The following is a 23,899-nucleotide window of genomic DNA, read 5'->3' on the forward strand; positions in this document are numbered from 1 at the left end:
AGTTGCCAACTCAATACAAACGTTGTCACGGCGGTCCTGTCATTCAAATTTAATTCATATACCTTAGTTAAATGGGACAGAGTAGCCAAACTGTGGTTATACTCTGTACCACACAGTTTGGTCTGGTTTGTACTACATTACATATCAACAATTATTTCTTTCTTCATATTATGCTCCATCACCTGCATCCTTAATAAAGTATTTTTTGTGCATTGTAGTGACTTATTTTAGTTTGAAACAAATATGGTATTCAAAAGATAAGTACAGTACTATTTTATCTGAATTTTTTTCCATGGTGCAGGATTTTCTTTTGTACATGTGTAAATTTCAATTCTGTTCAGAAGTGCCATTAGCAGGTTAGCTTGTCCTCATTGAGAAAACATTTGTCAGTTGGACAAATAGAGAACAAGATATCAACAATTTGGAGTAACTAGTTCATTCTGTTAAGTTGAAGATTTATGGAGCATGCTCGAATGATATGTAGCAGGTCACCCACTATCAAAAGTCTATTCCAATTCAAAAACAGAATGAATTATTCCAAGAAAAAAAAATTTAGTGTTCAGAAGGAAAACAGTCCAACTGTTTTGCAGCAAATAGGAAAAAAATATTTTCATATAAAAATGTAAGGTGTTAATTTTTTCTGGGCAAGACATGCATTCATTTTTTTGAGCCAAGGAATGTGTATCAAACAAGCATTAAATCGACAGCATTTTTTTTTTTTGTGCTTAATTTGTATAATTTATCATTGTTCTTAATGTAAGCACGAGTATATTTTCCTTTTCTTTGATTTGTTCCTATTGGTTTAAAAGGCAATGATTTTCAAGAACTACTGACCCTCAAAATATTAAATCTATACATTCATAATTTTATTCTTCTTCTTAATCATGACTAAGTCAAATTTTTTTTAATTTAAAAATTTTTATTAAATTTTTTTTTCTATGCTTGTTAACCTAATCTCTCCATGAATACTTCTCAAGGAAAGAAAAGGTTAATTTTGAAGAAAGAATACTTAATTTAAATAAGCCCTTGATTTTCATTAAACAATGAAATATATCTTTAATAGTGCCAAGAAAATTTAATTAAGATGTACATTGTTCTTTTTCCTTTCTTATAAAAAATTCCTTTTAGTATTTGCAATTCAATCTTTTAAAAATTTAATTTGAAAAATCTTAAAAGAGTGCTATAACAATGAAATGCTTTTGCTGAACTGAAGATTTAAAAATGACAAGCTTGTATTAAATTATTTAAGAATTAAAAAAACTTGTACAACATATATAAAAGCAAATATACCAATTGGGAAAGAAAGCTTACTTTATTCAAAATATCCAGATACATTCTATATACAATGCCTCAGTTTTTATTTTAACAAGCAAAACTGGAAACCAATTCTAAACTGAACTCAGTGAAATGCAATAAACATAACTGAGTGAAATATCATCCTTTAAAGAAATGGATATAAAAGCTACTAATGCATGAAAAAAAAATTACCTTAACATAAAAATCATTAATTAAAGAGAATAATAATAATAAAAAAATTCAATTATAGAAGCAATGTTAAAAGGAACACTAACATTATTTCCTTTTTAATAGGTATTCTTCAAATTCAGGAAAATATATTTGCCTGTTAGGAGAAAAATTAACTAAAAAGTTCAATGACTTCACTGGAAACAGTATTCTTCAAACACAAAGTCTTTACTTCTTTCTTCCTCCTCTTTCTTTCACTTGGAGAGATACAATGGAATTTGGGGAGATATTGTAGAAAGCCAATGAATTGGAATCTTTAATAAACATGCCCTAAAAATAAACAAATTTTGGTTTAATAACAATGGTTAGATGATACTTTTATAGTTATCAGTTTTTATTGAATTATTAATGAATGGTGCAATTAGTGTTTCTATGAATTCTAGGTATATAAAAAAAGAGCTCACACAATTTAAAAACAAAAAGATACATATTAATTACAAACTTTCATTATATAGAATATTAATTATTGGTGCTTATAATTAAATTTTATCAAAACAGCACAAATTACTTTTAAACATATGAAGGTTATATAGAATAATTACAAAATAATTGACATATTTTACACTCTATAGCTGCTAATGAATTTTTAAAAATCATACCTCTAATTGCAACTTCTGTTTTCCTGGTGGCATTCCAGTGGATTCATGAATCTTTGCTTTAATAATAGATACCTATTTTGAAAGATAAAAATGCTGTCAGAAACATTCAGTTAAACAAAAGTATACCCTTTTTATTATCTTTGACCATTCGATACAATTTAAAAAATTGTGATTAAACAACTTATTTTTATTTCATTATGAAATAACAATATTTCTTTTAGGGAGAGAGGTTTCACTATGAGATTAATAAGAAGGAATTCAAAAGATATTTGGTAGCTATTTTTTGCTGCCAATGTTTATTGTCAACATTTCTTCAATACTGTTTATTTTTCTTTACAAGAACGAATATTTGAGAAAAGTACATATTTTAAATTAAAATTCATCTGAAATTTCAGCATGTTATTACAATGATTAGTCCAATATTAATAATAAAAGAAATCTATGATGTACTAAGAAAATTCCCAAGAACTTAAAACTAAATAGGAACAAAAATATTCTACTTTTAAACACAAAGTATAACATAAAATAATTAATATACTCTAGTTATTTAACATTTTACAGAATATTTGACATTTTTACTTACCATATCTGTTAATGGTAAAGTGAAAGCTAAAACTTGTCCATTCAATTTCCATTCTTGCTTCTCTGGAATGGATGGGACTTGGACACGGAAAGTCACAGGGTCCTGGAGTAATAAAAAAAAAAGTATTTAGATTTTCAATATCAGAGAGAATATAAGATTACAAAATGATCTGCTTAAAAATAATTTAAAACTATTCTATTCATTATTTATTTTTGGATAGCTACCAACTTTTGACCACTTCATGCAAAAGAAGTAATAAGTAAAAAAACAAAAACACTATGTATTTATCTTGAAACTAATAATAGTTTTTTAAATTTTATTTTTATGACATACATTTCAAAATAGAAAAATATAGCAACATGGTATAATTACCAAAAATTACCACATATTTTGTTTAAGTGCAATTAGAACAAAAATAATGTGCATACCAAAGTATAACATTTCTTGAAGTACATCATTTCTTCTCTTTTTGTTTTCTAATATACAATACAAAAACCATACCCTTAACCCCCCTCCCCCCGAACTACTACTTGATTTCTCCAAGTATTCTTTTCTTTTTTGCTTTGACACATTATATTTTAATTTAAGAATTCTACTAGTGATTTGAAATCCCTTTTGGGCAATTCTTCATGGCGAAGATAATAGCCTTACAGATTTCAACAATGCAATATGTGTAACTTTCAGGTAGCAACAAAAATTTCTCTTAATAATCTTTAAACTATTTTAATAACATTATTATATTAATTTTAAACTACATCTCTGAATACAATAAAATATTTTGTTATTGACTTTAAATCTAGTCTATTAAAATATCTAAATCAGGATATTTTAATCTAAATACTTGTTCTCTAATAACAGTCACAGATATTTTTCATTAAAAATGATTTCCACTACTACACTTACATCATTACAATGTAATTTATGCATTTTTATGACTCAAATATTTAAAAGCATTCAAATTTTTAATGCTGGCCCAAATTTATTAACACTTCAAATTGGAGAGCACAAAAAACATTGATTTACACTGACTCTAAGAAATGTTTGCAATAAACTGTTTGTAGCAGAAGTCTAATAATATACAAGTAACCTCAAGGCACAACATAAAAAAAAATTAAATATGGAATAAAATATTTCTGCATTAAATGTTAGTTATAAAAAGTATCAATGTTGAATGATCTCGGAAAAAAAGAGCATAACGTCAGAATTTACATGAGATGAAAGGACACACCTTGTTCTTTTTAAGAAATTCATCTTCTGGTATAAGAGAATCCTCTGTTTTCTGTTTCTTTAGTGGAGGTTCATCTTCAGAAGCAGGTGCAATAGGCTGGGTGGCTGGAGGCATAAGTGGTGGACCAAAAGGAGTTCCAGGTGGAGCCATCACTGGTGGAATGGGTGGACGAGGCATGGCTAAAAAGGAAATTATTGCATAAATTTGAAAGGATGATGTTGACTTCATTTTAAAAAATAATTTAAGCAATAATTGTTATTAAATTTGCATTTTATAAAAGAAATTCAAATAAGACATGAATAAAAATGTTTAATAACTGAATTCCATTATGTAATTAGGAACAAAATCCAACGCATATACTTTGAGTGAAAGCAATTTTCATGAGAATATTCAATATTTTAAAACTAAATATTGTGCTACCAATAATCTGCCTAGCAAGTTGAGAAGTACATTCAAACTTGTTCTAACCAAATACATAATTTTAGACATCACTTAGAACAATAAATGAAAAGTTAGTTATTTAATTACTGAACATATATATCTAAATCACCTTCACTTTAACAATTGTAATAATTCAGAAAAATTTTGAAAAAAAAAAAAGGTTTATAACAATAATTTTTTAAAAAGTTAATGGCATAATAAAAATGAAATTAGTGATATTTTTGCAACATTAAAAACTGATTATTCTTAAAAGGGGGGGGGGAGGTAAAAAATAATAGTGGAAAAAATATAACAAAATGAATTAGATTCTAGCCAAGTCTTATTAATTTGTTGGTGTTTAAGAATACTTACAACTTCAATAAATTTTCTTAAGGTTATAGAAATGAGAATGAGGTAACTCAACATATGACAAAAAGATTTGTCAATATCTTAGAATAAAGAAACTATAAACTTTGATAATTCAATATGTATAATCAAAAAAATTCTTGATTAAAAAAAAGAATTATCATAATTTGGTAACAGATACTTTACAGTGAATATTATTAAAAGAAAAAGATTTAAATAATATCCAGCTGATACTAGCAGAGTAAATATCACAAAATACTTACCCATAAGATGTGGTGGAGGTGGTCCTGGAGGTGGAATTGGTGTAATAATCAATCCTTGAGCAGGCATGGGCATGGCACTGGGTGGTAAAATTGTGGGAGGCATTGGTATAGGGGGTATGGGAGGAAGTGGAGGGCGAGGTTGTTGAATCACTGGAGGGGCAGTAGTCACAGGTGGTGGAGGTGGTTTAGAAACAGCAGCAGTGGTGGTGGCTGAGGGAGGTGGTGGAGGAGCAGAAGAGGTGGCTGCTGTTGTAGTTGTGGCTGGGAGGGTTATCAGTTTCAGAGGTGGAGCAGAGGAAGAGGCTGCTGTGGAAACAGGAGCAGATTCCTGAGGCTTGGATGGACCAATACGCTCTTTTTCTTCATCGGGCCTATAAAAAGATAAAAATTTCTATGTAATTGAAGGTAATATAGGAATCAAAGATAAATTACATAGAATAATTATATATAGTACAGATTATCTGCTCTTATCAAAGTCCAGGAGGTAATTTCTAACATATAGTTATAATTTCTAGACATATAGTTCCAGTTGGAAAAAGGCTTTAAAAGAGGAGAAGAATTACAGTTTAGGTTGCTAATAAATATATTCTTGAAAAAGTTTGATTTTAACTATTTATATGGTCCCCAGGTTCTATTGGTCATATTTAACAATAAATTGTAGACACTCTAAAACATATGATAAAGGGAGGGAGGGGAAGAAACACATTCAATGAATAAAACTGCTAAAGTTAATAAGGGTCATATACAACTTAAATATGAGTCATATACAAATTTATTTTAAGGAACAACCTGAAAAAGTAATACAAATTGAATAATTCTAACTTGGAAACAATCCCTTATAATTTTTTTTAAGTTCCCTATTTATCTACAAAATTAATCCAAAATAATGATGGAATTCTTGGAAGCAGTTATTCTTTGAGAGATCATTTCTATTTTAAAGAAAAGATTTTCTTAATTAAATAAGGTGCATGTTGAAGAATTAATTTCCAAAATTGTGGTTAGTTTTGATTGGCTTATCATCCAGAGATGGTCCTTGCCACCGAGTACACAAACTCTCTGGTAGACAACTGTAATTAAAAACTATTAAGACTTAGAGAAAAAGTTGACATTACTTTAATTTTTTGTATTTAAAAAATCAAAATTATTAGAATTTTGGAAGAAATTAAAAAAACAAAGCTTAAATCTTAATGAAGTGCCACATTCACTAACCTTTTTACATTCCTCTATCAATAAAACTCCCATTCCAATAATCAGGGGTGTTTGTGGGACCCCAAAAAATCCCCGGAAACTTTTACGGACTTACTACCGGCATTTTGGAGTTTCGAGAAGGGGGGGGGGGAAATGAAAAATTACAATTATGAAGTATTGAATGACCTAATTATAAAAGTTCAATGAATTACTTTTTTTGCAAAATTAATAACCATAAATTTTCAAACATATAAACTACTACATTTTATGCAAATCTTTTAAATTACCTGAATTAATTCTTTTAAAAAAAATTATCTAATTTCTGCTGCTTTTTTTTTATTTTCTGATGTTTGTGGGCTTGTCTTTCTTTTGTGGTGAACTTCATAATTGCAGGAAGGTTGACTTTTATTTTCCTCATTTACAGTTGAAGAAATTTCCTCGAGAACTGCACATGCAGAGGTAGAAGCAGTTTGCTTTTCTGCTAATGTAGAAGGTTTTTCAGAGACTTTTATAGGTGACTCATCTGAAATACATGTTTTTAAGTCCTCTTGATATGTTTTCCAACTTCTGTTCATATTCAGTAAGAGATCTTTGTGAATTGGATCAGTCATTGGATTTTTTGAGCCATATTTTTCACATGAGGTTTCTTTAGAAGCCATTAAATCATATTTAATAGTCTGCACTGCATCTAGGGAATCAATCTTAAGAGAGGTTCTATAGTCAGTGACAAGTGTATCCATTAAGTTGAATGCACTTTCCACTAATGGGCCATGGAAGCAGCTAAGGCAGGCTTTGACCAATTTAGCCAATGTAGGATACTTATAATCATTTGTGAAATCATCTTTTAAATTAAAAACTTTAGACCAATATTTATCAATTGTACACTTGACTTGATTTCCACTTTCATCAGATGTGTAGAGCATTTCTTTTTTGATATCAATATCACTCTGGTATAACCTTATTTCAGCTTCTACTTTTGACTTTTCATTATCACTAAAAATATGGGACATAAAAGATGATAATTTTTCAAAAGCTAATATTGTACTGGTTTTACCTCTTAGCTCTGGATCTAATGCTGTAAAACTAATTAGATATGAATTTTTAAGGGGTAATTTCTGTTTCATATGCTGAAATTTCTAAATGAAATTCTCTTGCGTACATAAATAAAAAAATATTTCAATAAGCGAAACGAAAAATTTACACGTGCATCAATAAATGAAACGAAAATTTTACACAGCGAAGAAAAAAAAGTTCCGAAGCGATCAATGACAAATAGCTAATACGGCGAAAAATCCCCCTTCTCTACTTATTGGCGCCACGCCAGTAGAGATAAGACCTTTGAACCCAGAGTCACGTTATCGCACATCTGGTCGAACGAAATCTCCCCCTTTTTTTTTTCTGCCGCGCCTACTTGCCGAAAAGAATCCAGAAGAGAATGTCCGAGAACCGGGGGAATGAGTCATAACTCGCAATAAGGAAAGAACAAAAAAGAAGTTTTTCCCCCTTTTCACGCATTATCACAGCCTTTGGAGAAAGAAAGGAAAAGTTTTCACCACACACACTGACCTTGCGTTTTCTACTTTAAAAGCAAACAAAATTACCCAGATCAAAATAAATAATTCATTATTATTCCTACTTCCTTTTGAACGACGATCCCCGGAAATTCCGGGGATCGAAGTTCAAAATCCCCGGAATTCCGGGGTTTCCCCGGAGCACAAACACCCCTGAATAATGATTTAATTTATTATGATAAAAATCAATCATTATTTACGATTAGCTACTATACAACATATTACATACATTATATTACAAAACATATTAAGTCTACTAAATACTTAATAAGAAACCATGGCTTTTATATCCAATTATTTCCACATTGCGAGATTTCTTTATATTAAAAGAGATACTTACAGCAATCCCTTGATCTTGTGAATTTGTTGAATCTGTTCCTCGATGGTGATGTTGGCCCGAGCAGCTCGTGTAGCAGCTTCCATACTGGCAGTGTGACCATCCCAGGTGACTTTTTCGGGGCGTTTTTTCTCTTCTTCTCCAATCTGAAAATAAAATTATTATAATAGAAATCAGAAAATATAACATATCACAGTCAGCATTACTTTTCACTAACTATACAGACAAGAAATAAAATTTTATTTTATTTAAATTTATTTACAACGTTCTTCAATAATTATTTCACTTAATATCTTTCCTTCATGATGATAAGCTTTTCAGAAATGTACTTGTATTAGACTTCATCCGACTTTAATCTGTAATATGCTTTGAATTTTCAAAAAACATTAAATATGAGAACTTAATACAAATGTAAAAGGACGGGGATATTTTATGCTATAAATCAGTTGATTCTAGAGTAACAAATGCCCAGGTAAAGTAGACTCGAAGATTTAACATGAAAATATCACATTTTTTTTAAAGAAAATTTTGCATCATTTGCCAAAATTAAATAATTTAGAGCCATTCTCAAGAGCTAACTTTAAATATTGATTTCATTTTCATATTAAATTCAAACTGTTTTGATGATCAGAATATTACAACAATTATCATAGTGTTATTTATTATTACTTTTTGAAAGCAATACATAAAAATGAAAAGAATAAAACAAACAAAAAACTATCATCATCTATGATCGGTCACAAAAAAATTATGAAAATATATAACTCAAGACTTTCTATGAAAACATTTACTCTTAATTATTGAAGGTTACCAGTCTAGATATTACTTACAATTTTAATTAAGACTATGCTAAATCAATATACAAATATGTGAGCAACTGGATCTTGAACAACTTCAGCAATTACAATAAATGCATTTTTCACTATAGAAATGATTAAAAATTGCAAATTAATCTTGAAATGTTTCTTCTTTTTTCTGAAATCATGATAGCTGATTAAATGAAAATCTATTTCCAAGTAGGCAAAGACAAGAACGTCACATCAGAAATTAGTATTGTATGTTGTATTGAAAAGTTAGAACTTTTCAGACCACCACCTTTCCCAGAGGCTACATTCAACAAATGCTTGCATATAAACAACAATCTTTTATAGTAAAAGGATTATATCAGGTGCTTTTTTAAACATCACTAACTTCAAAAAAATGATTTTGAAGGCAGTTTACCTTTTTACCAATAGCAGTTTCTTCAACACCCGAGCCGAAAATATCAGTACGTCTCTCAGCAAATTGCTTCAAACTGCTTTCGATGGAAGTACCTGTAAGGAAAATATGTGAAAAGTAAGAAATTAATTAAAACATATCAATCATCAATCTATCTATGCTTTTAACATTCAATGTGCATCTGTATCTGAAAAGGCAGCCAGGCTAACTAACAGCTAACAGATTTGTTTCAAGAAAAGTGCAGCATATCACAGAAACTTTAAGTTTCAAATTAGCTTTGTCATTAACAAATTCTGATTGATATATCAAAGAACTTGAATAATAATTCATAAAAATTTTGATGATCAATCTCATGTTAATAATAAGAGTTAATGTACTAGATACCAAACTACATGGGTTATTAAAAATGCATTAAGGGCGTTAAAAGATATTTTGTAATTTAAAAAAGTCTTTATAAAATAAAGTTTCCCAAATACCAAAATTAGTGTCAATTAAAAGGCTTCAGAACAACTAATTAATTCATACTATCACATTTATAATTAAAAAAAGATGTCTGCATTTATTTGGGAACAATCTATTTGAAATTACAATTAATTTTTGAAATTAATTTCCAGTGAAACTCAACATGGATTATAATTTTTGCAATTACTTTTATTTTAATCTTTTAAAGATGAAACACTTTGAGAAACAATAAAATATATATGCACTTGTGTTGCTTTTTTTATTTATAAAATTAAGCATTACTTGTTTTATCATACAACAAAAATTATAAAACTGAACAAATTGAAATTTAATATGATAAGCAGTTAATGAGAATAAATCAAAATATATTATGAAACATATTATTAAAAATAGCATTGCCAATAACAAATCAAATTGAAAGTATGTGTAAAGATGGGTTGTATATTATTATTTATAATAATAAAATAAATGATAAAACTTGTAAATAATTTAGTTTTAAATAATAATCAATAATAATCTGTGCAATGGAATTTTACAAGAAAAACTCTCGAATTTTATGGATGTCTTTTTCCATAGCCTTAGAATGTACACATCAACTATCAAGACACTTGTAGCATTCTGCATACTATAAAGTCAAAATCAGTTATTTAAGAGTATAGTCAAATAAAATGAAAGCAGCATACCATGGGCATAAACTTCTTCCTGAGTCATCTTCTCCTGCACAGCTCTGTCACGCTGTTCCACCCAGCGTGGATCCAGCAAACCTGAAATTAGAAAAACATGAAAATAATTAGCAGTTTTTTTATTCAATGGAAGAGGGGGAGCATATTTAAGGTCACAAGAATATGCATTTAGTGCAATTTACAGATATCATCTCTTTTAAAATTTTTACCAAGAATATAGTTCAGCTATGTTTTTGGCTGGATTAAAATTTTTTTAACTGCTAGTATATATTTAGAATTTTGTTATATATATATATATATATATATATATATATATATATATATATAAATAAAACGATTTGAATATAAATTGATAATTTTATAATAATTTGAAAAATATTTCTAGCAGAATTGTCAATGCCTTTTAATTATTTCACATTTTCCATATTAATATGGCTTTTGAATTTTTTTCAAGAAAATCAATTAAAGTCAATTTTTTTATTTTTCAAATCTTTAATGCATATTTCCATGCAAAATAATCAGACTTTAGTTTGTTATTGCCACAAGACCCAATTTTTTAAATACCGCATCAGCAAATTAAAAATTAAGACAATTAATATACACAAGAAAGAACAATAAATTATAGTTTGCCGTCTTCAAAGACCTTTTTTTCTACTGAATAATGATCCAAGAAAATCTAAATGTGTTTATAGCAGTACAAAAACTGGACATTTATTAGGCATTTTGAATATATGACTAACATTTATTAGCATATGTCTCATGTGAAATCAAATAGAGGACACAAAAAGCATACCTATTCTCATGTGCTCTTGCATTTTATCAGCTGGGATTCTTTCTCCAGTAATAGGAGAGATCAAGAATTGTTCAGTCACTGGTGGAGCTGGTTTTACCACTAAAAAATAAAATAAAATGATTTTTTAAAACAAAATGTTTAATAAATTTCACATAAATACATTTTAATCCAAATTTCAACTTAAAAGATAATAATCACATTTTGGAAAGGGGACAGACAATAATGTATCAATTTTTATATGCATTTAAATATGTAGTTTCATATGATGCTCACAAGTTAACTCTCTATAACCTAAATTTTTGAAAACAGCAAAACACCAAGTGTTTCAATAGCTTTCTAAAAACAATAAACATGTATTTTTAAAGGTGAAACTACGAAACTTTTAGTAAAATTAAGAATGCATAATTCAAAACAATAAAGCTGAACAATTTTATTTATTTATTTTTTCTGTTTACATTGCAAACACATGCATCCTCACCAGTTTCACACCAAGTGAATTTTAAATCAATTCAATAGCAGCCAATGTTATTTTTGAGTTAATGCCTTAAAATTGCATAGAAGAACGTGCATTTGTGCTTAATAATAATAATTTTAAATAAAATTGGATATTTTGGTTTTTGTGCACACTGAAATAGTTTATAACAGATGGTTCATAAGATGCTATTAAGGCTTAAGCATTTGCATAATGAAGATATTTTTCAAATTAAACTTCAATAAGCAGTTTGCAAACATGCAAAGCATTTTCCTTTCAATTCTGCATATTTTTAAAATTCATAACAAATTTAATAATTTTTTTTTCTAAAAAAATAATAAACTTGCAAAACTAACTGTTTTACATGTTTTTTTTTTCTAAGCATGTAATACAGAAAATATTTTTCTAAATGGTATGTTAATTCCACAAACCATTTAGGAAATATCTTTTGACAGTCATTTGTCAATATATTAATTAATTCTTAAATTGCATGCAACTTCTTATTACATATTTTGATTAGTTGGAGAGCACAAGATTAATACATTCCACAATCCTGTCATATTTTAAATTATTATATCAAATACATAGATATGAAAAATACACAGTACAAGAAAATATAAATATATAGAAGTGAATATTGTTTTTGGTGAAAGCAATTAGGGAAGACAGAGCTATTATTTAAATGTAGAAGAGTACACTAGGATTAGTAAGGATATATATTACTCAAAACTGGGAAAAAATAAAAAGAACCGTTTTGATTAAAATAAAGTAGATATAAAATTATTTTATCTTCCAAAAATTAAAGCAGAGCTCAACAGTTTAAGAATAACTGCAACTATTAAAAAATACAAAGAATGATAAAACTTATTAAACCTATATGGCAATAACAACATCGATAAACACCATTAATAGCTATAAAACATATTTGTTATTTTATATAATGCAAACGACAAAGTTATGCAAGACATTATTTTGAAAAATTATATATATATAATTAGATGTTTAAATTAACATCCCATTTTTATATTTGTAGAGGATTGTTTTGAGATGGACAGCTATAATTTTGACCCATGAACCCAGATAATGAGGATTATCCACGAGGTAAAATTATAATACCAGTTAAAAGTAGATCTATAAAGTTAATGGAATAATCATCAAAAATAAGAATGCAGCATCTTACAAATTTTCCATTAAGAATATAAATAAAATCGCTTTTAATGGCCATATAGATATACCTTTAGGATTATAATCTTTGCGAATGACCACTTGGTCAGGTTGAGGTGGCAAAGGTGGAGGTAAAGGAGGAGCTTCTTTGGGAGGCAGAGGAGGTGGACTGGCACCTCTCTTGTCTTCACCTTCTTCATCTGAAGAAGAGGAACTTTCTTCCATATTCTGCAAAATATAGAGAAGATCATGTTTGATATTCACAAAAAAATCTCATTTATTTTAATATAAGTTCTTAATTTAACTCCTGGGTTGAAGTTTTATTGCTATTATATACTTTAAAGAAAGTCAAATTTTGTAAATTCAGCATTTATACCCCAGCATTAAAAAAGAAGCTGAGCAAAATTTTTCATTGAAATTAGGATCCAGAAGTTCCTTTAAGTTATATCGAAGTTAAATGCTGACTTCTGAATTTGATTATTGGAGCAAAACTGTTCTGTACAAATTCTGAATTACTGCACTATTCTGTGCACACCCCCCCCTTCTACCATCACTTCTTTAATAGCCATGCTTTTTATGAGAAATAGCCATGAGAAATAATATATAATTTAAAGCATAAAAATTTTCTTTCATGAAAAATAACAATTTTTAAATTTGGCATTTAAAAATCTCCCACATATAGTAAGCCTAATTTTGTTTGGCCATATTGCAAAGATTTTTGTCATGATCTACTACAAAGTAATTAAGACCAGCTTACCTTTTCTTTGTCATTCTTGGACACTTCTCTATCACTTCCTTCTTCATCAGATTCAACTTCCATTTCAACATCTTCCACCTGCAAAAAATATATGAGAAATCAGAGTATAAACCAAATGCTGGAAATTTATTAATATGATTTTTTCATTACTACATTTTCAATACAGAATTAAAAAAATAACAATCTTGACATGTATACGGTTTTTTTTTTAACCGAGTTTTGTATTTATACAATAACTAAATTTATAATAGAATATACCAAAATAAATAAAATCAATTTTTCATATTCAATAAATTTAATATACTGAACATGAGCAATATGGGATTGATTTGAAATAGATGAAAACTAATGTGGGTGCTAACATTAGTTATATTTAATATAAATAATGTTATATTAAATAATTTAATAACATAATTTTCTTCTCAATTCTCAAAACGAAATAAAGAAAGAGAGAGAGAGAGAAAAATCTAAATAGTAATTTTGAAAGTAACTCTCCTTCATATATGATAGTTTTTCTTTTGAAAAGAGAATACATTACTTACCCCTCCCTGTTCTTCAATACGTTGTTGGTGCAAGACTCTACTGCCCACTTCATCTGGATTGGTTGGAGGAGGAAACATGCCTGAAAAATATTTTAAGACAGAAACATTTTAAGAACAGAATTAACTACTATGAATCAATAATAAATACAATAAAATTCTGTTTATCAAGATTAAATAGAACCATATTTGAGCCAGAAAATAAAGTAATGATTTCTTTAAAAAAGCTTGATATATTAATTTAATGATTACAAATATGTTATTTAATTTAATGATTTTTCATTTTGTATACTCTCATATTTTAATTAAATATTAATGTTTGAACATATAAGTTGAAGTCAGTTGTTTTAATGCCTTTATTTAGGAAGCTATTTTTTCCCCCCTGGCACATCAAAGCCATCCAGATTCTGGGACCATGGTCATAATTTTTTAAAAATCAAAGTTTTACTACCTTAAATCTGTTTGGATTTGTTTTATTTTTCAAAATATTATAGTAAATAAGAATATTAGCAGCAATTTCAATTTTTTTTCAAAAAAGTTTTGAAAACTACCACAGTGTAAATTAGACAAGCAGAAAGGCAAAAATATCTTACAATCTAAGTTTTGATAGAATCTAGATTTTGATAGATAGTTCAATTTTGATAGAAATCATTCAAAAATTTTCCAAAAAATATGGATTTAAAAGGATGATAATTCAGAAAACAACCATTCTTTGAATATTGTGATATAACATTTTTAACTCCAATCTAATATGTATAAATTCGTTATTAAGATAATCATTAATTCTATTAAATAAGGTTTATATTTTCAAAAATTAAATGTATATGATATCTTTAATGTATAATATTCATGACACATTAATTTACTTAATAAAAATTATTTTATTTATAAAGCTTTCTTAAAAAGTAAGCAGCACAATTCTTAGGTCAGTTTTAGTTTTTGCTGTTGTAAAAATTTGCCACTATTTTGCTATTCTGGCATGACAGACATAGAAAAGCTAAAAATAATAATCATAACAGGCAAAAAAAGTTCTTAATTTATTTAACTGCATTTCTACTCTCAGTATAAGAAATTACATTAAAAAAAACTGTCTGGATGTTTTGTTATGGCTTAATTAATTTACTTGAAAATATTCAAACTTCTAAGGATGCATATATAGTTTATAGTGTTTAAAAACAATAACACTTACCTGTTTCATTAGGTTGATAGTCTACAGTTTCTACTACAACAAAATCATGCCAATCAATTTGAGCATATTGAACTATGGGGGAAAAAAAAAAGTTAATCATTAAATATTTTAGGTGACAATTTTCTTCACTTCAGAAAAAAAAGTTAATAAATTGCATCAAGGAATTTTTCAAAATATAAATTTATGGTCTGCATGATTTTAAACAAATATCAGTCTAACTATGGAGCTACTATCTGGAGATAAAAATAAACTAGTTGTAATTCTGTAATTTTAGAATAAAAGAAATTGCTTTTTCTATTATGGAGCCATTCTTTAAATAAAAAAATTATTTACTTTCAACTGATGCTAGCTACAAAGAATTCGACATTACACTAAGTACTTTTCGAATGCATAAACATAAAAAAATAATAAGAAGAATTGGTGAAAAATAAAACATTTATAAATGCTAATTGTTATCAATTTGATTATGTAACATAACAATAATATAAAACTGTTATTAAACAAACAAAATGATTTAATATAAATAGGCTGAATTGATTTTAAAAGGCATACATTAAATGACTAACCTAACAATTTAGAAAAATAACTTACCACATAAAAATAATTAAAGTTTACAATATAGTTATAGTGCATACAAGTCACATATAAAAAGCATTTTTTTCAGATATATACCTCTTTCTCTTTCAGCTTCTTCTTCTTCCCGTCTTTTAATTGCTTCCTGTTGACGTGTCCACTCAACTCGGTAGCGTACCTGGTCCAAAACCTATAGACACAATAACCCAACAAATATCATGAACAGAACAATCGAATACATGAGCTATGATTTAACAAAGGCCTTTATATCATCTAAGAAAGGATAAGAGGGAAAAAATGAATAAAAATGGACAGGGGAGGGGGTCAGATTTCTAGTAAAGACATATCGACATTTCTCTCACCGCAGAGACGATGTACAAATGGTGGGTGCAGGAAACATTTTTTCTGAATTATATCTAAGTGTCCACCAATATAATATAAACATAATGCACTGAACTAGATGGAGATAATCAATGAAAAATATGCTTCTTGTACCAAAATTTTAGACCTATATAAAATCTCAGACTAAATTTGCAAATCAAAAGAGAAATTCAAACACAATTTTCTTAACTATGCTAAAGTTACACTACATAGCAGCATAATTATACAGATTTTTTTAACTTGTTTTACTTCTCATTCTCCAGAAAAAACTGACCCCATATTTAATTATTAATTGCATTTCAAAACATATTGCACTTGCTAAAGTTATTTTTTCAAAACTTACTTATTGTTCCACTTTTTAATCAGAAAAATAGTAATATAAATGGCAAAATAGTATACATTAAGAGAAATTACTTATATAAGAAAAGCCATTTTCCTTCGCCATTTTTCTTATTCACTGATTAGGAAAAGAGTAATTAAAATATTATTTAGTATATTTAATTAGATTATCTTTTGTAGTATGGCTATGGAATTATCTAAGATGTAAAAAATATACTTTCATTGCATGAAAAATTAAAATTTTAATAACTGAGATTATAATATCAACAAACATTTATTCTGAATGAAATATATAATTACTACTTCCTGCTGAAACATGTAATCCAAAGCAGATTTCTGTTTGTTATTAAAATTATTATCTTCCTCTACAGATGATACAAAGTGTTCCTATTTACATTACCATTCTACTTTAATTTTTTATCTTGAACTGTTAGATGCAGGGTATAATTCAGGAAACATTAAATTTTGCAAGGACACATAGAAAAATTGTAATGCATTGTAGATGTAGGAAATATAAGGGGTCAAAAAATATTGTAAGCAATGCGAGATTAAAGATGGGAACATAAAAGTGGGCTAATATTGCATTTTGTTTTACTTTTTTTATGATGCAGGAGCAAACTACTATATTTTATTCATTTAGAGACATTCTACTAAAGTCAGTCAATTTGCTGAATAAAGATTAAACATACATAAATTTCTAAAGTAAAAAATACAATTATTTGCAGATCAACTGAAAAATAATATTTTTAAATTTCAAAATAAAATGCACTGATCAAAAGCAAGGATATTTTAAGTAAATAAAAATACGAACTCACTGCTTTAGGATTTTCAGATTCTTTCTTCAACTTGTTCATCAAGTCTTTGGGAGGAATCAGAATCTAATAAAAAATACATCAATAAATTGTTGAGAAGAGCAATAAATTCGATAATTTATCACAGAAAAATAAAAAGCTGTATTGCATTCATAAGCTAGTATAAAAGGAATTATAATTCTATTTAGACCATTAGTGAGTTATGTAATTAAGATAAAATATTAATAAGCAACAATAATAAACTATTTTCCAAACTTTTTTATTAAAAAATTATTTAATGAAAGAATTACACAAAGAATCTTAAACAATAAGCAATTATTAAAAAAAATAATATGGAAGCTTTTTTGGAAGCTCAATGAACTAATGTAGTAAAATATATTTAAATAAACACATAATTCTTTTTTCATAATTAAAAAAGAAAAATATGCATCATTAACTGTTAACCATATTCAAATTGTAATAAAATACACTCAGTTTAAAAAGTTTCAGGAATCCTTACTTGCATAATTATATAAAGGAAAACATCCCCCCCCCCTACAGCATTTAAGATAAACCAAGGCCAAATCATTGTATTTTAAGACAGAAATATCACAATGATATATTTGTTTTAATTTATATTATATAACAAAACTACAATGAATTGATACTAAGCATCCTAGATTTTACATCACATTAAATCATGATAGGCTTAAAAATACACCATATCTGTGCAAATTATAAATTTTGGGAGAAACCAGGTCTTGAAATGTGATTTTCCTGACCTGAAGCTAAGGCTCAATCACTAAATCCCCATTGGGGAAAAAGAAGAAGAAGGGGAAAAAAAAAAAAAAAAAAAAATACTGATAAAAAGCTGCATCTTCCCCAATTCTTCTTACATACATTGCATCTTTATAGTGCTTATCAAGGATAACATACTACTAAGACTCACAAAGTCTAAGTATGTGAGTATGCAAATGGTTTTAAGTCAATCAAAGATCTAATTACTTTAGTTTCACTATTTAATAATTTTAGTTACAACTTAAAAAAAACAAAAAAACTAATCATATACAAAAACCATAAAAAGATTTCTAAGCATTATTGAAAGTATATACTTAGAAAAATGGTCATTAAAAATATTTCATTGATCTTTTTAAGACAAATATTAGTGCATCAACATATAATATATACATATTAAAATCACCTTAGTATATTGTTCCAAGAGCTTGGTGAAGTAGTTAAAAAGACTGTGTTGGGGCCGTAGAAAATCAAACTGGTAATTCCGCTGTTCACGGTTCATCAAATTAGTCAAGAACTGACGCCCATTACGGGCTACAAACTGAGCAGTCAATTTCACAATATCGCTAAAAAGGAAAATAAAATGAAATATTATCTTTTTAATTAATTATATTAAACATAAAAAAAACTTTAAATATCACAGGTTGATGTAAAAACACCTAAAAATATTTCAAAAAAATAAATCTCAATATCCAAATGGGAAAAATTCTAAAATATCTTTTTTTCAAGCATATTGAATTTATAATAAATAAATTTCAAAAAATATAAATCAAATTTAATATCACATTCTATCAATTTTTCTTGCAATATCTAAATTGCTCAAGATATTTCATAATATATGCATACAAACTTACAGATCAAATGCTGAAATAGATGGAGGATCAACAATAAATTCAAATTCTGGTGGAGGTTCCTTTGGAATAATCTGAGGTTCAACCAACTTAAGAATTTCATTTTTAGCGACAGGAGCAGGCTATTAAACAGAGTAAACATGAATAAATTTTCTGTTAAATAAATTTGAAGTATTTTTAGAAGTAAATGTATAATAATACAGAATAAAAAAAAATCACTGGAATCAAATTATATTCTCATTATTTACCTTTGGAGGAGCAGGTGGTGCAGAAGGATCAGGAGCTTCAAAAAGAATTAAAAATATGTTATTCATAGATAAAGACATTTATATACATATTTTACATACATGTGAAATAATACTTGAAAAAAAAAAAACATTACTGATTTTAAATGTGCAGCCAACATTACCATTTTTTACACTTAAATTTAATTATTAATTTTTTTATAGTTTACTGAGAAAAAGCTCGCTTTGCATATATAATAAGCATTTTAAAAGAAAAAGAAAATTCCATTACTTATTTTTTAAAAAAATATTTGGAAACTTAGACGAAAATATGTTAAATGTCATTAAATATATTTTATTAAATTTACCCTATCTCTCTTTTTTTTTCTTCTCAAACTTATGAAATAATTATATGTTGAGTTATACATGTGCAGAAAACAATGGGATTATTAAATTAATCAAGAAAAGTTGTTGTGTGCATGTTAAGATCTGTATCTTAATTTGGAATAATAATAATACTAAAAAATGAAGTTTAATTAGAAGAAACTGTTTTGCGCTTTCACAATACCTTATAGCACTTTGAATGCATACCAACTGAAAATCTAGTACTGTCACAGAGATAGTTTTTAAAGATGGAAAAATGTTTCATAGATTGTATTTACAAATTGCAATTGCATACTCACTCCCTTTTCCTTCTTTGAATTCTTTCACTTTATGCTGATAATAAGCATTATAAGGATCCCCAGGATTGAGAAAATTAAATTTCTTGTTGTTAATTTCATTCTGCCGAATTCTTGCTTCAAACTCAGGTCCTAGAAAAAAAGAGATTTAAATAAATGTTGATACCTCATTAATAATATAATTGGATTCTTTTCATTATTTACATAAAGACTGAATAGAACCAAATAAGTACTAAATAAATCTATTGTACTGCATATGTTAAATATACTCACCATTTCTGGCTACAAAACTTGCAGTCTTGTCAACAATATCTACGTTTTGTTAAGAATTAACATATCCAGAAACTGAACAATAACAGCCTGTAAAAATCATTAGAATATAACAAAATAATCATGATGATGCTTCAGGAGCTACGATAAAAAATATAACAATAAGCTATTATGTTACGAAAAATTTACTGATAACTCTTAAATTTTTCAAAATGGAAATTCAATTATCTATTTACTCTCCTTTTAGTAAATCATAATTAAACAAATTTTACATGTTTTAAATTCGGCTGAATAAAAGAAGAGAAGAAAATTCGTAATCTATGCAAAGTTTGGCATAGAAACTAACACAGACAAAATAAATTTACACAAGTTCTATATAAGAATTACATAAAATCAAAGAGCTTAATCAATCACACTAAAGCTTTTAATTAAACTATAAAAGAATTTATGATTAAAACTGTTTTGTTAATACATTTTAACAAGAAAGCTTGCTCGGCTGTTCTGAATTTTCTCCAAAACATCAATATTTTTAAACCATCTTTTTGGTAAAAGGATCACTTGCAAAGACCATTTTATCATATAGAATAAGCTAGTAAAAATATTTTCTAACTTTAATACTACAGCAGCATGCCTTAAATTGAAGAGGAGATACATAAAAAAATACTGAGGTTATAAAGTTTTCTCTTAAATATGTTATATGAAGGTTAAAAAAAATATTCATAATTATTTAAACTGCAGTTTTAAAGCAACTAACAACCTATGCTTTGTTTTCAATAAGATGGTTAAAATACATAATTTTAAATAAAAATAAGGTAAAATTTTTTTTTCTCTGCGATACGTATGTATTATAGCACAGATTTTTATTTAAAATATATATAGATTAAAATGCTCAATAATTTCAATTTTTGAGATTTTGATTGAAATATAATAAAAGCTAAATAAATATTTTTAGCTGCCTTATATATATATATAACAAAGTTTCAAATTTAAGAAAAATACCTGAACTTAATAAATAATGCTATCTGGTAAGAAAACATACAAATTCAATAAAAACGAAAAAAAAAAAAAAATCAACAATTTTATAAATAAGACAGCTAATAAATAAATTATTAAAATTCCAGGGTCTCCTCCCCCCCACACAATTTGTAGGGGATCAGTGGGACAGATTTCACAAATTCTCTTTTACTTCATTCGTTTATACTTACCAAGAGTGCAATTCATAAAATATGCAATTTATAGAGTACCAAGGGAGTAAATAAAACAATAATATGTTCTTTACTTTATTTTTTTTAAAATACAATAACAGTAAAATACCAACAATTAGCTTTTATTTGCATAGTTAAAAATTATAAAATTTTTGTTCCACAACTACCTTATATGAGTTAGGAATGGAACAAAGGTTTGAGAAAATTAATAATGTATTTTGATATCCTTTCTATTGAATGATTTATGTTTTTGGAATGCCAAACAACAGTTGATTTTGAAATCTTCTTTGGCACTGTCATATATTGAAAACTTTTATTTTCTTTGATAATCATTTTGACTGATTGTAATACACTATTATTTAATACACATATTTTTTCTAGATGCTTTTTTTCCCTTCCATATTCATGGTATTTTTATATAAAAAAGGATAAAATTATAATTTTTTAAAACTTAGAGTGACACAAATAAATAATTCATAACTTTATTCTTAATATTTATTATATTGTTTATTACTTTATTATAGTTATAGTCATTTTCTTTAACTGAAATTAAATGGTAAGCATGATTTTAAGGAAATATAGTTTTTTTTATGTGAAATGATACAGAATGATCTACAGTATGAATTCATATTCTATGATACAATTATTAATAAAATTAAAGAATAACAAAACATGTTTAGAGACACAAGTGCTCTTAAATAAATTAATTTTTGAAAAAGAAGTGGAATTTCATTTAATGTTTTGGTTAATGGAAGATCAGCTTTTTTATTTTTGCATATTGTTACTTTCTATTATTTAAAATATGTATATATGTGTGTATTATATAAGATAATAATATACACTAATATATATTTTAATAAATTTGAAATCATCAATTTGCTATTGCATTGTAACAAACCAATAATTAATTTTATTAAACAAAAGAAAAATCAAAAACTTCATTCATTAGCATATTTAGCTATTCAGAAACTGAATGTACTGAAATGTAACCGAGCAAGTCCCATTCCTTCCACTGCAGAATTTTCTTTTACAATGCACATCGCATAAAACATGCTATATTAAAATTTAATTTGACCATTAGTTTATAACCACTATATCTTTGAGTTTATTATACACTTAAAATATTTTTTATTTTGCAAACAATAAGATTTAAAAAAAATCATAGAAAAAATAAGAATTTGTATTTACTTCTGCGGCATGAAAACCATATTTCGTTTTAAATAAAAATAATATTACAGCTGGCGTAACAAATATGATCAAGCAAGGGGCTATAGTTTATCTTTTGATTGCAAGATATAACATGCAGTTGTCCCAATCCTTCCAACTCTCCCCTATATATATATATATATATATATATATATATATATATATATATATATATATTAAATCAATATATTTAAAAAAATGAATCTCATTCTATAAAAATAAATATTTGTTTGTATAGAAATTGTAACCATGTATAATTAAAATTATAGCATTTGAGATGAAATTGTAAAGATTTAAAATGAAATAAAAATATAGCAGTTCTGTAAATGAGAAGACAGATTAATGAATAAAAGATCTTGAGAAGAATATTTTTTGATGATTTAATACGTGTCACAAAGACAAATTGTCAAAACCCTCATGAAAAATATGCAAATTGCAATCTAACTAAGAAGCCAAATGAATGCATTCACGGGAAAGGTAATTACACTACATTTGTATTAATAGGATGAAATAAAATATAAAATTGGCCGAAACTTATTATCTACAACTGATACAACAGAGAATTTCGGAAATCTGAACATAGCAACAGACAATAATACTGAAACAGCACAAATGCACATGACAATACGAATCATAATAATACAATTAAAACACTACACAATCATTTTAATTAGCAAAGGATACTTCTTAACTCCGGTGGAGGGTATATGATACCGATTGTCGGTTTAGATGGTGCACTTTCTGGTGGGGTTTCATTTTGAATTTCTGGAACTGGCTCTGCTTCCACTATAGGAACCGGAGCCATTTTGTTAAAAGTCAGACGACTTTTTAATAGTTTTAATACTTAAGCGATGTAAAAAAAAATCATTACATCATAAATTCTCCACGATGAGCGGTCAAAACAAAATGGCTGAATTGAGTTGAAATGTTTTGACTTAGCTGCAGTGTATTTCATTATTTCGAGATGTAAAATCTATTATTATTTCAAGCATCTTCAACTTAAAAGAAAAGTCATGAATTTATGAGATTTTTTTATAAACCTCCCATAATAAAATTTCTGATTTTTTTTAAAAAAATTTTTTCTTTACACCAGAGTAAAACCCTTCCTTAACCTTAACTGGAAGACACGGAATGGACTTCCGGTTAAAAATTCTGTTTCAAAATTTAAGAATGTTGTAGAATAAATAAATAAAGAAAACAAAGGCTTTTATCTTGAGCCTTATGATCT

At 27.0% G+C, this 23,899-nt stretch overlaps 1 protein-coding gene across 1 annotated transcript; it reads right to left on the reverse strand.

Moving 5' to 3' along the window:
- Positions 1–1,299: 1,299 nt before the first annotated feature.
- On the reverse strand, positions 1,300–23,597 carry LOC129981440 (splicing factor 3A subunit 1-like). The gene is made up of 21 exons (XM_056092278.1): positions 23,356–23,597; positions 20,264–20,302; positions 19,994–20,122; positions 19,335–19,369; positions 19,090–19,208; positions 18,642–18,801; positions 17,465–17,527; positions 16,029–16,119; positions 15,357–15,428; positions 14,171–14,250; positions 13,629–13,706; positions 12,943–13,099; positions 11,236–11,334; positions 10,443–10,523; positions 9,301–9,392; positions 8,083–8,225; positions 4,984–5,354; positions 3,935–4,113; positions 2,707–2,808; positions 2,124–2,195; positions 1,300–1,794 (listed from the first exon to the last, which is right to left on the reverse strand). The coding sequence occupies exons 1-21, from the start codon at positions 23,474–23,476 to the stop codon at positions 1,693–1,695; spliced, it is 2,385 nt and encodes a 794-aa protein (XP_055948253.1). The 5' UTR covers positions 23,477–23,597; the 3' UTR covers positions 1,300–1,692.
- Between the last annotated feature and the right edge of the window lie 302 nt (positions 23,598–23,899).

The sequence above is a fragment of the Argiope bruennichi genome, chromosome 8, assembly GCF_947563725.1.
Source record: "Argiope bruennichi chromosome 8, qqArgBrue1.1, whole genome shotgun sequence".
Taxonomy (NCBI): domain Eukaryota; kingdom Metazoa; phylum Arthropoda; class Arachnida; order Araneae; family Araneidae; genus Argiope; species Argiope bruennichi.

Coding starts and splice junctions, on each gene's coding strand:
- LOC129981440 (XM_056092278.1), bottom strand. CDS start 23,476: ATGGCTCCGGTTCCTATAGTGGAAGCAGAGCCAGTTCCAGAAATTCAA. Junction 2,196..2,706: donor CTTTACCATTAACAGATATG/GTAAGTAAAAAT, acceptor CTTTCAAAATAG/GTATCTATTATTAAAGCAAA. Junction 1,795..2,123: donor AACAGAAGTTGCAATTAGAG/GTATGATTTTTA, acceptor GTTTATTTTTAG/GGCATGTTTATTAAAGATTC.